This window comes from Thamnophis sirtalis, unplaced genomic scaffold (genome assembly GCF_051295495.1).
Source record: "Thamnophis sirtalis isolate CommonGarterSnake01/CBP01778 unplaced genomic scaffold, rThaSir2_p1.2 scaffold_6, whole genome shotgun sequence".
Classification (NCBI taxonomy): Eukaryota; Metazoa; Chordata; class Lepidosauria; order Squamata; family Natricidae; genus Thamnophis; species Thamnophis sirtalis.
This window is the reverse complement of record NW_028261386.1, coordinates 56936514-56952492: the sequence shown is the minus strand read 5'-3', so window position 1 is coordinate 56952492 and position 15979 is coordinate 56936514. Positions and strand designations below refer to the sequence as shown.

At 34.5% G+C, this 15979-nt stretch overlaps 1 protein-coding gene across 2 annotated transcripts in view; it reads left to right on the top strand.

The window, feature by feature from the left end:
- DNAH8 (dynein axonemal heavy chain 8) overlaps positions 1 to 15732 on the top strand; it is a 150109-nt gene extending 134377 nt beyond the window's left edge. For both annotated transcript variants that reach the window (XM_087719122.1, XM_087719121.1), the window contains exons 82-89: positions 571 to 687; positions 2382 to 2483; positions 3098 to 3258; positions 6580 to 6736; positions 12847 to 12999; positions 13100 to 13289; positions 14557 to 14678; positions 15365 to 15732. In XM_087719122.1, the coding sequence (XP_087575248.1) occupies positions 571 to 687; positions 2382 to 2483; positions 3098 to 3258; positions 6580 to 6736; positions 12847 to 12999; positions 13100 to 13289; positions 14557 to 14678; positions 15365 to 15652 (1290 nt within the window). In that variant the 3' untranslated portion in view covers positions 15653 to 15732. The remainder of the gene's footprint in view (positions 1 to 570; positions 688 to 2381; positions 2484 to 3097; positions 3259 to 6579; positions 6737 to 12846; positions 13000 to 13099; positions 13290 to 14556; positions 14679 to 15364) is intronic.
- Positions 15733 to 15979: the final 247 nt, after the last annotated feature.

The following is a 15979-nucleotide window of genomic DNA, read 5'->3' as shown; positions in this document are numbered from 1 at the left end:
AAAGCCTGGTGACAGCTTAAATATTTTATTTCTTCTAGCTGTATTGATAGCCCTGTTATTTCCCTGTTCCTTATTTATATTTTGACCAAGAATAACACTTAAATAATAGTATGATATTAACAGTATTATTTCTTGTATCTTTTGAAGAAGAAATTTAAATTAAAAAGACTAAAACCCTTTGTCTTACTGTATGAATAGAATTTGGGAAATTATACCAGGTTCACTTGTCATAGTACACTGAATTTTGGATTATTTCCAGTTGTATATACATGTATTATACTGCATAAACTATTCACAGAAAGAAAATGTCCATCTTTATATTAAATAGTTTGCTATATTAATGTGAATGTCAGTAATGGTATTTGCACTTTTTTAAAAAAGATTGCCTTGCTCATGAAAAAAAAATCAAAATTTGTATAAAAGCTATATACTGAGAAAGATTAATAATGATATAGCTCTAATATGGATATTGGAAGTTGCTAAACAAAATATTATTAATGAAAAAGCAATATACATATACATTCATACATCTAAATAAATTACTACTTGTTATTTATTTTCTATAATAAGGAAAGACGAAAATTTGGTCCTTTGGGCTGGAATATTCCCTATGAATTCAATTCTGCAGACTTCACAGCCAGTGTTCAATTTATACAGAATCATTTGGATGAATGTGACATTAAGAAAGTAAGTTTGTATTTAGAAATGCTGCCAAATAGTTATGTATCTCAAATGGGATAAAAATTTCACAGGTTTCTAAGGCTCACTGGAGATGCAGCTTCGTTACTAATATAGATGAATATGATATGGATGAAAAGTTTAGCCCTTCACTCCTCGGCCCCCTGTATTTCAAACAACTGCTTTATGTGACAAGCATTGTGGAAAAATTTCTGCAGGGGAAAAAAAATCTCCTGGCGGTATCAGGAGCTGGTATCAGGGAGGAGTGTGCAGGATCGAGTTTAATTAAGAATTGGCAGAGTGATCTTGTTCTCACCGGAACTGGCTTAGCTAATTTCATAGCAAATCTAATGCAATGCAAATCAAAAGCCACTCTTGCATCTCTATCAGTACTGTTCTTCTGCTACCTTATATTGTAAAAATATCTCAATTTAAACATTTCATAAGCAGAGCCATAATCCTTCAGTGTGGGCAAAATTCTTACATGTGAAATCACTTGTGGATTTATTTTCAAAATCTTTTTCCATTTTTACAACATGAATTTGAACTATGCAAACATGCTTTTTAAAATATAGGGTATATAGTGTTTAATTATGAGGAGAAATATGCTTTGAATTGCAGGACTATTGCCCAGCCAAAGGGCACTACTTCCAAACTGCACAGCTAAATTAGACAGGGGGATTAATGTTTCAGAAGTATGTTTATGGGCGTCAGAATCAAAATGCATATTTTGGGCAATGGTGAGAGACCATTAAAAGAGTGCAGAAACACAGATGAAGGAAAGAGGAGATGTATTTCTGATCACGTTGTGTAAGAAAATGAAACATTCCTTGGCTGGGTATAATAATATAAATTCAAATGCACACATATCTTTCTTCTGAAGCCGAGTCTTTTCTCAGAAGAATAAGTGTATCAATCTAGAGTGTGTAAGAGGCATCCTATTCTCCCACACTGCCCTGCTAAGAGCCAAGAGATTGCAACGAGCTGGTAATCTTGTACAGAGTGATTTTAGCCTCCCAATGGTACTGTAATCCACACAATATTGTTGTTATTAGGATTCAAATGCACTTACCTGCACAACTAGCGTTAACTTAAGGGCTCAGTGTGAAAACAATGCCCATTTGTTTACTTTTGCTGGCAGCGCTATACAGACAACATTTTGGCTTCATAAAGCCCTTACGTGCTCTTAGTTTTCCTGGATTGTATAATGAAAGAAGAAGAATATGCCTTGCCAAATAGTGAAAACTGAAGCCAAAACAGCAGTATATGATGCGGTATGCCACCGTCTTTTGTATGCATATCTGCACCTATTATAAGATGAATCATATGTTAAACAATGGCTTAAACAACAAGGAAAACATCATTTATATTTTAGACAGCTATTCAGCATTTCCCACAATACATTTAAAATACATGCAGTTAAAACTGTAATATATAACTGAATACCCAAGCAAATTGGCAAATGGTTTTTTTTTTTTTTTGTTAACCATTTTCAGCTATCTGGATTGATGAAAATTTGGGAGATATAATATATCAAGAGGAAAAGAACATTTGGTGAAAATCCAAATCTCACTCCTTGATAAACGCCAAGATCCCTGCATATAAACAGAGTGCAAACTGGCGCAAACATAGTCATAGACTATGACTAAGAACTCAATTTTTGATACATATTTTTTATTTTCCATTTCCCACATTTTACCTAGGGGATATCGTGGAGCACAGTCCGATACATGATTGGAGAAGTACAGTATGGAGGCAGAGTTACTGATGATTATGATAAGCGCCTTCTTAACTGCTTTGCAAGGGTAAGAAAATAAAATGAGACAGTTTTAGTCAAATAAAACTAAAGAATGTTTTTTTTAAATTTACTTTCAACACATTCAGGCAGTCACTGTAAGAAATACATCTTCTGGAAACAGGGTTTTGCTGGACATTTGACAGAGCTCCTTCTGTCACAGGGGGCCTATGCCAGCCTTGGTTTCCTATAGGCCCTGTTCTTTCGCTGCTCCTTTCACTGGTTCACCTGCTCTCTATACAACTGACAAATTTTCTTTACTACCCCTTCTCCTTAAAGGAAGTTTGAGCCAATGCCAAATGAGTGGACAACTGAAACAAGAAGAAAGTGGATCCTTTAGATTACCTTGCCTAAAAGTTTCCTAAAACTTGGAACTACAATTGCTAGAAAAATTAAAGCTTGTTCATTTTGGTTGCTGCATTTCCCTTAAGATCAATGCATTAGGACTTTGTAGCTAGATTGAAGAATATGTCTCTTTCATAGGTTTTGGTTTAAGAAAGACATTCTCAAATCATTAATGAATCAGTTAACAGTCTTGATGTAGTTTGGCTTTAATGAGTAGCCAATTTCTTTTTTTCTACTTGAATTGCATAACTGTTAACTTTTCACCATTAATTTATATAGGTCTGGTTCAGTGAGAAGATGTTTGAAAACACTTTCTGTTTTTATACTGGATATAAAATCCCAGTTTGCAAAACTCTTGAGCAATATCAAGACCACATTTCAACTCTCCCTGCCATGGATAGTCCTGAAGTCTTTGGTCTCCACCCTAATGCAGACATAACGTAAGCAGATCTAACAAATTGATATTCAGGTTTTTAAAAAGATAATTTAGCAACAAAGACCATTTTAGTGGGAATTTCAGAGTCTGAATGAATGCAAAATTTAAGGAAGCTTTCCTTGACTTCCTAAAGATTAAAGATTCAAGCTGATGCACATATATCTGGACTGAACTCTGTTGAAATCACTGGGACCTACTTTTCAAGTCAAATGCCCAAAATTGTGCTGTAAAGTATAGCTATTGAAAAGTTTAATTAGTGTGATTGTGTTATAAACATAAAGCATTTCCCAAATGTTCAAGCATAAAATTCAACAGTACTTTTGTCCCACCTGATTATATTAAATGATCTGGCTGACACTTCTATAAGCAGAACATAGATTAAACAAATTAGAAGGAAAGTAATAATTTTGAATTTCTCAGCAAGCTCTTCTAGTTTAAAAATAAAATTTCAGCTGATAAGCAGTTTCAAATAGAAATAAAATGTATATGAGCATATTTTTACCCCTACTAGGTTATTTCTTATTTTTAGCTTCAAAAATTCTCTCCTTATAATTCATACCTCAGTTGCATTACTATCGAAGTTCAAACACTTGGTTTATATTTAGTCCCTCTTTTTTACTGTGCTCCATGACTTTCATTACAAGCATTTGTAGATCATTCATATTTTAAGTTATCAGAATAGTATCAGGCTCTTCATGTTTTTTTCCTCTTTTAAAATCCTGTTCCTCTTCTTCCGTTCCAGTTTTTCTTAATATATATTCTGCAGTACAGGTTGAATAAATGCAAAGAGAGCATTGAGCTTTGCCTCACTACTTTGCCATCATACTGTGAATTTCTGATCTGTGTATAAGTTTATAATAAGGGCAATGAGATGTTCTGGGATTCCCATTTTTTTCTGAGCAGCATGATACGATCAACACAATGAAAGATTTTCTTATAATCAAGGAAACACATACTGACTTCTTTTTGGCATTTGCTTTCTCAATTATCCAGGGTGCATCAGAAATAGTTTATTTTATTAATAATTCCTTGGTTTTTTTTCTAAAATTAACATGAATATCTGGCATCTCCCAGAAAGAAGAGAAAAGGCATAAAGTAAAAAACTATGACACAACAGTTGCCCCATCACTGTAGTATGGCCTGAGGCTGTGTCTTAAACCAAAGGAAAGACTTGGCAACTATCCTTCAAGGCTCCTTGCCTTGAGCAGAGGGTTGAACCAGAAAACCTCTGAAGTCCCTGCCAGCCCTATGATTCTATATTCTATGCTACTCCAAAGGCAGAATATCCTAGGGTATAGGAACTACTACCAAGAAAGCCTGACATTTCATCCCAAGCCATAGCTCTCTCAAGGGAGGCAGTTTCTCAATAGGTGTCCAGACTGGATATCAAATCATGCTTACAAAAACAATCCCTGATACACTCTATAAGGTTTTATGGATAATGCCCAGCACTTTGAACTTGGTACAAAAAGCTATTATCAGATAGTGCATTAACCTAAACAATAGGTGGAATTTTACAACAGTGTATTTCTCCAGTTAGTAGCATCGCCACCACTTTCTGTATCAGTTGCAGTTTCCAAGGTATCTTTTAATATAATCCCATATAAACTGCAACAGTCCAAAGGAGTGGTAATCAGGACATAAGCATTTTGGTTCAGGTTGAATTGTAATTGACAGTCAATGATAAAGTCCTATGTTTTTATTTATTTATTTAAAACCTTTATACAGCTGCCCATATTGAACAAAACTGTGGGTGGCTTACAACTAAGAAACAATATTCATCTATAATAAAAACATTAAAACCAAAAGATCTGGAACTACAGCCAAACTTTCCCATGCAGTGCACAAGTTGTCACCCTCTCCTAGCATTTGAGTGGAATGCCAGTTCTTGTTTTTAGGTTAAAGGGGGGAGGGTTGTGAAAGCTCAGAGGAAATGGTATTCATGGGAAAGAGGGAAACGGCATACTTCCTAAGTCCCATAAGATGGCAGCCTTTAAGGGAAGGCCTTAAGAACATGCTCATCCTTACTAATGTGGTATGACAGGCAGATGTCCTTGGGAAAAGGCAGTCCCAGAAGTAACTTGGTCCTGTGCCATGCAAGGCTTTCAAGGTAATTCAAGCAACTTGAATTTTGCCCAGAAGGAAATTGAGCAGCTTGCTCACAGTCACTTCTTCAGAATCAATTGTTTTGAAGTCCACCCAGATAACAGGGCATAGATGTGCCTTGATCACTTCTAAGGGATCTTCCCAACTGGAATCCAACTCCAAGCGAAATTGAGCAACTTTGTGCAGCAGATGCTTAGGAATCTCTTGTGTTGCTTCATCTCTTGGAACTGCTTGATCGGTCTGGAACTATGGCTGAAAAGAAGACAGATTTTATTTATTTGTTACCTTCTTTGATCAAGTTTTAAGACCACCACTTGCTGAACAATTTTGGATTGCATAATACATTTTTTTAAAGACAATCTGTTGTTTCAAGCATCCGCTATAGCTAATTCCTCACCAGTTTTTCAACAACCTCATTTAGTATGCTAGGATGCAGCAGCTTTTTAAAAAAGTAGTTTGCTATATGAGTTGAGAATTCCATCCACCATGCATAGTTAAAGAACAATATACTGAAGAATTTAAATGACATTTCTAGTTTGAGAGACTAGTATCTAACTGTTTGGGGAATCTACAAAAGCTTTAGATTTTTCTCCACGGGTCCTTTCTTTACCTCAATTTTTCTGCTTTAGAATTTAAAACCCTGAAAGCCTATTTGGAGCAGTAATACCTTCCTGTGCTTTACAACTTAAAATATTTTCAAAGCAATGCTGAATTTATATACAGAGCACATGTTTAATAGCTGTAGATCTTGAAGACAATCTGGTCAAGAATAACAAATTGTTTTCAAAAATTCCAAAGCACTTTAGAGCCTCAAAAACTCAAACCTGAAACTTAGCCTAAATAAAAGTTTCCAGGTTCCTCCTTTGAGGAGATGGTAAGGGAAAAAATATGACAGAAGCCTGTTAAGATTTTTAAAAAAACCACTAATAATTGAAACTGTGCTCCTTATTATGAGCTGTTAGTTGGCCTTGGCTGTTTTAAAGTCCAGAAATATATAAAAGCCATGTTCTGGTTACATTCAAATGTCACGGCCAATCATGGCTTGATCATCCTCAGTTTAATGAATTTGTTGTCTTTGTTTCCCCAATGCCAGAAATAGCAGGAATCCATTGAATTGTCGGTGGCTTTTCATTGTGGGTTATTTATAGTAATCTTATTTGACAATTTATAATTCTTACAAGTTCTGACTTTATTACATATCATATAATACTCCTTTCAGATACCAGAGTAACACAGCAGCTGATGTCCTGAACACTATAACCAATATTCAACCAAAAGAAAGTGGAGGTGGAGTAGGAGAAACTCGAGAAGCTATTGTGTATAGACTAGCTGAAGATATGCTTGAGAAATTGCCCCCTGATTATATACCCCATGAGGTAATTGTTCTAAAGTACACATAAGCATGAAAATACTAATCCATAGTGGTAAACTCTTTGTATTGTTTAAGAGTGCTGAAAGGAAATACTCTTCTCAACCTCTTCTTTGTGTGTCGATTTCACAGTTCTGCTAATGGGCAATTCTTTTTCTAGTCATGATCCATACTTGCCCAGAGGCCACAGAAATATCACAGTTGTGTTATGCTATCATTGTAGGGAACAGATTTAACATTTGGGGGAAGGTATGAGTTTTATGGTATTGTTCAATATATTTTACAATTGCTTTTACAAAAGCACACACATACAAGTCATCTGGCTTTAAATTATCTTCTTTCTGGTCAAGGATCAGAAGTGGGGATGGGTTCTGGATATGATCCAAATAGCTCTGTTGGACTATATGGAGCAGCTATTTCAATTTTGCCAAAGGATCGTATAAATAATACAGCAATTATTAGAACAATATTTTATTGGCAAACTTCTTGACAAAATGTAAAATGATGTATTTAGGCAAAATGAAACAAAAGAACATCATCCTAATTTATTATTTTTATGTATGAATTGATTGATTGATCCAATTTATATATCCACCCTTAACAAATGACTTTGAACAGCAAACAAAATTAAAATATCATAATTATAAAGCATGAAATTGGGGCTATAATGGCTTGAGATGTTTTGTAGTCCAAAGCACAGAACTATATGGCTTGCAATAATTTAAGAAACACTGTAATTGATTCACCTTGGACCATATATTTATTATTCTGGAGGATTTCCATAGGATAGGCATTACTTACCCCCAGCAAATGGTATTCAGTATGGATTCAAAAGGCTGGTACGGTATGAGTTGGCTTAGCCAAGTTTAAATAAAAGATGCCAACCCTTTTCTTTTTGTTTGATTGAAAGAAAAGTATCTACTAATATTTTAAACAGGAGCTGAAAAGATCACTCTGGTCCCAGGTCTGTGGTTTTTTGAACACTTTGAACAGGCTCAATCTGAGCCAGAAATTATTCAGGCTCATTTCTGAGCTCCCCAACATTATCATCGGAACATCACCTTCTTTTAAATAAGCAATCAGCATTGCTTGGTTGAAAGCCTGAGATTAAACATGTATTTTCAAAGCTCTTAGTATCTTAATTCCAAAGGGCTTGTTTTATTAAAAAGTCTATAGCTAGTGATTCTCCACTACTCTGCTTTATATCTCTTCATATAATTCTTGTGTTAAAAAGAGCTAAAATCACTTTCCTTAGACTGTACTAAATGTTAATGAACAAGAGGCAAAAGTAGAAGCTTTCAGGGCAAATAATTTCAAAACATATCCCTGCTTCTTTTGTTTCTCATTCACTGGTATCTATTGAAAGCTGTTTCTTTTCTTATTGTGTGTTTTTGAAAATACTTTTTAATTTTAAAAAAGGGATGTCTTCCTGAGGTGTTCCTGTCTCCCACCACCACTAAAAAGATGCCATTACATAATAATATCAACAAATTAAATTAGAATGAAGAGAATTCTACGGACGGACGGATGGATGGATGGATGGATGGATGGATGGATTATGAAATGCTTTGTCCTGCTTTATAACTCTCTGCTTCCAATGGACCCAAATAGGACTTTTATTTTGTAGAGAATAATTTGTTTTGAAATGCACCCATCTTGCTTTACACGGACTCTAAACCTGCTGGTAGAAGAAATCCTCAGGTGCTACATAAGAAGGAAATGAGTCCCTTCATGATGTTAAAATATGAATTTAGCTGTATATGTATCTAATGATTCTGGCTTAAGGAAAAATTATTAGCTAATAATTTACCAATGAGAATATTTCCCTTGTTTCCATATTTCACATGAAAAGTCATGTGCATCCCTAGATTGTAATAACTGCAAGCAACTGGGTATATTAATGAATAATTTTCATATTTATAGTCAAGATGCTGTAAACATTGGCATATCTGTGCTGCCTTTTAAAACTCCAATGAGGAGTTCAAGAGCAATGACAAAAGATTCCATATTCACCCAGAAAAGATATGAAACAATGAAGCAAATATTAAAATTGTAATTTCTCAGACTTCCAGTTGTACTTCCGGCGCCTTCAGAAGTGAGGACTGCAAGCTCTGCAGCCCGGCTCCAACCTCTCCTCATCGGAGGGCTCAAATTGAGCCATAGCCAACCTGGAGAGGTGGTGAAGTAAAGGGGGACTGCCTGACAGGTTGATGAGAGCCGCATCTCTCCTCCCTGACTAGAAAAGCCCCCTCATCTGAAGATTAGGAGCAACAGCAGCAAACATGTCTTCCATGAAGCTGGGGACGGTCTGAACACCTAAGACTGTTCTGGAGCATTTCCTTGACTCAAAATGATCTTCACACTAAATTTAATGGCCACTGAGGCTACAGAGCCTATGGGCCAGCGCCATGAGGTAACTGAGGCCTTGCAGTGAGAGTGGGCGGTTTTAGGCCCTGCGGAGAGGCCTAGGAGCCAAGGAAAAAGCTGCGGACATGTAGAGCAATGCCAGGGCAATGATAGGGAGGCGCAGAGGCAGTCACATTGTTCTTTCAGTGACAGGCGGCTCTTTGCGGCCGTAATGAGGCTCCCCATAGCGTTCAGAGGCTCCTGGAGGTGGAGGTGGCAATTAGTGGCACCGGCGGCAAGGCAGGGGCCTGGGATTTCCCTGCTGAGGAGATTAGAGCCTCCATGACTATTTCAGCTGGTTCTGCTGAAATACGAAGCCGCAGAAGCCCGAGGCTTTCACAGGCAAGCCTGCAATTAGGCGCGATAAGCACTCTCCAGCCCCAAAGGCTATTGAGAGACCTTACAGGAGCCCATACCAGAGAATCAATTTAGAAAGACCAATTTCCTTTGTTATTTTGAGAAATCCAATTAAATTCAATTAAACTATTCAATTTTTAAGAAATAGTTGAGGAGAAAGCGATTAGCACAGCCAGTTCCAATTGAACTGAGTCTAAAAAAGTGGGAGCATGCTCCTCAGAGGCGATGACATCACTTTGGTAGACTCACTTCTATTGGTTACTGACTGAGTTAACCTATGCATGATCGCTGTCTCCACCTGCCCAGAGAAGGGGCGTATCAAGTAAGAACCAACACCTGCATTTTATTGAAAAATGACCCCAATAAATCTAAGGAGGAAACATAATTAGAACGATTTGCCAGCAGCAGATAAGTGCGTTAAAAAAAATACTGGAGGAATTAAGAACAGAATTTTAAAAAAATAAGAAAAAGAAAATTGAACTCTCAAAGTAAAAGATGTGGTATCGAAGAGGCATTGTTAATGCTGGAATTAGATCCCTAGCTTTTTTTATTAAGTTAGCCCACTTATTGGATTTACAATTTAAAATAATTAAAATCGGAATTGTCAGCAATAACACAGAGAGCCTGTGGCAAGTTTAAACTAGAGCACCATCTGCTGCTAAAAAGAGAACTGTGCAACCCTGGGAATAATCATTTATATTTGTTGGATTACAAGTATTTACTTTAAAACCATTGGAGATTTATATATCAAATAAGAAATTTAGCCAAGAGACCATTAAATATTGTTGAACAAATAAAAGTGATTGCAAGAGATGTGGATAACCCCCTTGGTTTTCTTTCTAAATTGGATTGACTACTTGTTGATTTGACAGTTAAAATTGTGATTTTAAAAATTTCTAAACAATTGACTCTAAAGGAGACTTGTTAAGCAAAAACATAACTCAAGATGGAATTAAGTGGAGATAACAGAATAGAGCTGATGTATCAAAACATTAAGGATCTTATATAGGAACAACATAAGGAGATGATGCAAATATTTGATCGTATAGACCAAAACTGGGAAAATATAATATAAGGAACAACGAATAAAGACCAGGACAATGAGGAAAGAATGGACTATCAGAAGAAGTGGAGGAGACAGCAGAACCAAGAAAGCAAAAAGAAGACAACAATGAGGAGATAATGTTAAAATTAATAGGGAATAGGGAATTAAAACAGGAGGAAAATATCTTAAAAGATTTGAAAAGGGAATGGAAGAAACAGGAAGATAGTTGGGGAAAGAGACAGAGTTAGAACAAATAGCTTTAAAACTATACAGTGGGCAAAGATGGAGAGGGGAGAGAAAGCCAGAATGTATTGTCAAATTATAGATTTAGAGGCAGATGAATTAAAAGGCTTAAAAGATCTAAAAGAAGAATATGGGGGGCAACACCCCCCCAAAAAAGAAGACTAAACATTTGGATGGGGGCAAGAGATGTTAGATAAGGAAAAATGAGAGGGAAAGTAAAGTAAAAAATATTTCATGAAAGTGGTTCAATAATGTGTGATATTAGAATTATATAAGTATATGAGTAGTAGTGAAATGCTAGAATTAAACAAAAGGTAATTAGATAATGAAAGAATATATTTTAATGTCAACATGATTATTAATAGTAGAATTATATGGACTAGAGGATTGGAAAGGACATGAATATATGTATGAATAAGAATTAAGTTTTAATTGAAAATTAAGGTTTGAATGATGGTATTAGAAAAAATGAAATGCATATATTTTAAATGCTTTAAATCATTGTTATTGGTACCAGAAATGTATATTGAGATATTGAATAATGAAAGAAAGAAAAGATGGAAATTTAATATAAACAGATGTGAAAAGGTAAATAATAGAAACACAAATAACAAAACAGATGGAGGATGGAAAACAGAAATGAAATGTTATTATCACATCTTTGAACATAATAATGATGGAGGGGGAAAAATGTTAAAACAGAGATAGAAATAAGAGGGGTACTCAGGTATCACACCATTCACGCATTGATATGTGATATGTGTATACACATATAAAATAAAAAACTTAATACAAATTTGTAATTTAAGGAATAAAACATAAAAGCTTTATTAAATGTAGTATATATTTACTGGTGTTAGTTACTGCACTTATTTCTCAAATTGTTATCTTCATTGTCTGCAACAATGGCTTACAAATCTTAAATAAATGAAAGAATGCAATAATTGAATTGCTTTCCACTAACTGGATAGTCATTTTCATTGTATATCTGACCTTAGATTATCACAATGTCTAGTGATTTAAGGCACTGAGAGCTGCTCACAGATATTCTCCATTAGAATTCATGGTGGCTGCATAGAGTTTCTTCATGAAATTAATCCACTATAACTATTTTAACACATACAAGAATACTAGAGTTCTAAGGATACATTTGGTTTTGCAATAGCATTATAATACTTCTTTATTTTTTCTAAAACAAAAGCATCATCAGAGGTCCTTGGTGCTCTCTGAACTTGGTTGTTTTTTTGCAGATTTTTCATTACCCAAACTAGTAATATCATCAGAGCACTTCATTTCAACCCTTAGCTACTAATATTTTCCTCTATCAGTAAAACATGATCAATTTCTGGATTGAACTTTTAAATTTACTTTTCATAATCTACTGTCTTTATTCTCACATATTCACATGATTTCCTGTGCATATTTTTACAATAGACCATCAAACCAATATCTAAAGTTTGTTTAAGCCAGCCTATTGTAAGGATAATACACCCTATAGTGCTGGTGCACATGAACATACAGGGAGATCCTATAGCACTAAAAATAGGAATACTGTTGCCTAAATCTATCTATCTATCTATCTATCTATCTATCTATCTATCTATCTATCTATCTATCTATCTATCTATCTATCATCATCATCTAAAATGGCTGTGTGTATATGTATGTTTCAGCATAACTCTGGAAAGCCTAGAACAATTTCAACCAAACTTGGTACACAGAAAACTTACTCTCTGGAAACAAATAATAGGGGAGGGGTAAGACACCCCCACACCCCTTGGGATTTGTGTTCTGTTAAGATACAGCCTGTTGTACTTTAAAATGGCTTCTACTGTACAGCACAGTGGAGTTGCCATGGTAACAAGCCCCACAGTATGCCACAAGGGGGCATCCTCTGGTATGGGGGAAAAATCCAACATTAGAAATTATGTTTGGTCCAGCGGTTTTCCCCCTATAAATAAATATCTGGTCTCCATCAGGTTATCAACTAGTATTCTTTATTTAGCATAAAGCTATCCTAAATACTTCGTTGATTGACTTGTTTTCTTTTAATGATTTTTATTTAGGTAAAAGCTCGTTTGATTAAAATGGGCCATCTTAATTCTATGAACATTTTTCTTCGCCAAGAAATTGACCGAATGCAAAAAGTTATCAAAATAGTCCGAAACAGCCTTGTTGACCTTAAACTAGCCATAGAAGGAACTATTATTATGAGTGAGGTAACCAAGTACAGTATTATGTATAATCATCATTCATTCTGAAATAAAGACATTTTCTATTCAAATACACCATGACATGTCTTATCTTTCACTTCTTCAGAACCTAAGAGATGCTCTTGATAACATGTACGATGCTCGAATTCCTCAGCTCTGGAAGCGTGTATCATGGGATTCTTCTACCCTGGGTTTCTGGTTTACTGAACTTTTAGAAAGAAATTCCCAATTCCGTGTTTGGATCTTTGAAGGAAGACCACCTGTATTTTGGATGACTGGATTTTTTAATCCTCAGGGTAAATATCAATCATTATAAATAAAATCAACAATATGTTATGTTACAAGAGTGAAGCCATATTAGACTATTAAAAAGCATAACTTTTCCATTTCATTTGATTTATTCTATCACATTCATATGGAAGGAGAGGCAGAAATCTAAAATAGATAGATAGATAGATAGATAGATAGATAGATAGATAGATAGATAGATAGATAGATAGATAGATAGATAGATAGATATAGATAACTTTTTTCAATTGCATGGTGATAAATTACAGTATATATTACTGTTCAGGATTTCTGTTAAGATTCTTGTGAAAGTCATATTTCTCTTTATTTGATTATTTAAGGAAAACAGTGAATATAGCATCATTTAAGCCATACATATTAAATATATACAGTTTTTTCTAAAACTTTTAACATGTACAAGCTGGTTTCAGATAGGTGAAAGTCAATATGCAGGCACAGTTATCAAGGATTTTTCCATTTTTATATAGAATTTTATTACAATTTGAAATAACTAAATGAAAACTTATCTGATACAAATTAATTGTATCAAGTGAACAAAATTCTGCATTTCATAAAGTGATTTAGAAAATTCAATGTTCTTTTAAGGATTGCCTTTGAAATTCTTATCCTGGTCATGATTAGAGGATTATCCACCCATTATTGGCTCCTTTGTTTTATTCACAAAAGACATTTACATATTTTTTTGGGAGGAAAGATAATATAAGCCAGAAAACTGAAGCTATTTGGTATTCATCAATAGTTTGATGACTCTTGTGATGAATTGATGACCTGTATAGTTCTTCTAAAGGTTTATTGCTCTATTTCTTTCTTTGACCAAATTCAGCTCCCAGTTTAAAAGCATTATGCTTCTCCAGATGTAAAATACAATCCAGGGCCTTAGTCTACATATAGACCAGACCAGACCAGACCAGACCAGACCAGACCAGACCAGACCAGACCAGATTATATATATATATATATATATATATATATATATATATATATATATATATATATATATATATATATATATATATATATATATATATATATATATATATATATATATATATATATATATATATATATATATATAAATAATCTGGTCTGGTCTGGTCTGGTCTGGTCTGGTCTGGTCTGGTCTGGGTCTGGTCTGGTCTGGTCTATATGTAGACTAAGGCCCTGGATTGTATTTTACATCTGGAGAAGCATATATATATATATGTAAGAAAAAGGTTGTATTAAACCTGTCTTATTCTTTGGCCCATTTTACAGGCTTTCTAACAGCTATGAGACAAGAGGTTACAAGAGCACATAAAGGCTGGGCTTTGGATACAGTGACCATCCATAATGAAGTGCTGAAACAGGTCAAAGAAGAGATCACTGCACCCCCCCCTGTAAGTATACCATGGATACATCCTTTTTTGCATTAATTTCCAAACTAATTCTGTGTTTGATCATTCTAACCTGATTTTTTTTAAAAATAAATGCTTGGTTTGTATTCACTTTAGATTTTTCAACAATGAAATGACCAATAAGAGAAAGAAAGCACATTTGTTTTTCACTTATGTAGCTCTGACATACTCCTTTCCTACCTTCCATTAGCAAAGTAGCAAATATGGAGGAGAAAGATAGAGGATGATGACATCACTGTAACAAAAACTTCTCTAGGTTTATTTGCTTCTGTCATCTGAGGGCGGGGTGGGGGTGGCGGCTTTGCAGGAAATGTAGGATTCTTCAAGGCATTTTTCTTATTGCATTCTTAGGGAATTAGAGAATATACAGGTTGAGACCATGCCCAGACAGAAAGGTAGATAGACCATAAAATAGAAATCTCCTTTAAATCTCACAGCCCAAAAGGTATTTCAATTATTTTCAGTAAACACAAATATATGTTACATTATTCATTATCACTTAGAAACATTATAGACTGTTTTACTTTCTCAAATTTTGCTAGTATTTTTTTTTCATTTTGCTAATTATGCTATAATTTATACCACACAGGTTAAATCAGTCAAGCTATGTTATAATATTAAAAGCTGATAATTTTCTAACCATAATAATATACATTCTTTTTATATAGGAAGGGGTTTATATCTATGGATTATACTTGGATGGAGCTGGCTGGGATAGACGTAATAATAAGCTTACTGAATCTACAGCAAAGATTCTTTTCACTTTACTTCCTGTTGTACATATATTTGCAATTAACACAACAGGCCCAAGAGATCCTAAACTCTATGTTTGTCCCATTTATAAAAAGCCAAGAAGAACAGATTTGACCTATATCACTGCAATCTACCTAAGAACAACTGTATCTCCTGATCATTGGATACTGAGAGGAGTAGCTCTTCTGTGTGACATTAAATAAATTCTAGTCTTTGGATTACAACAGAAACACGCAATGTTCTTCAGAACACAAGGACACACAAATTAGATATTCTGTTTCCTCTTTCTAGCAATTCTTGTATTGTTATGTTTTGTTTCCTAGTTATATTAAACCTTATTGTCAAAATGTAAAATCCATCTAAGTTTTGGTCTTTTTCTTCTTTCCATGATAATTGCACTTTATAACTATTATAGCATTTGAATTATATGGGACAAGTTTTTGGATTTTTTGTAGGAAGTAGGCTTTTTAAAAATATAACTATTTTCTTAGAACCCAAGTTTTAATTGATGGGTGAATCAACTGCTTGTC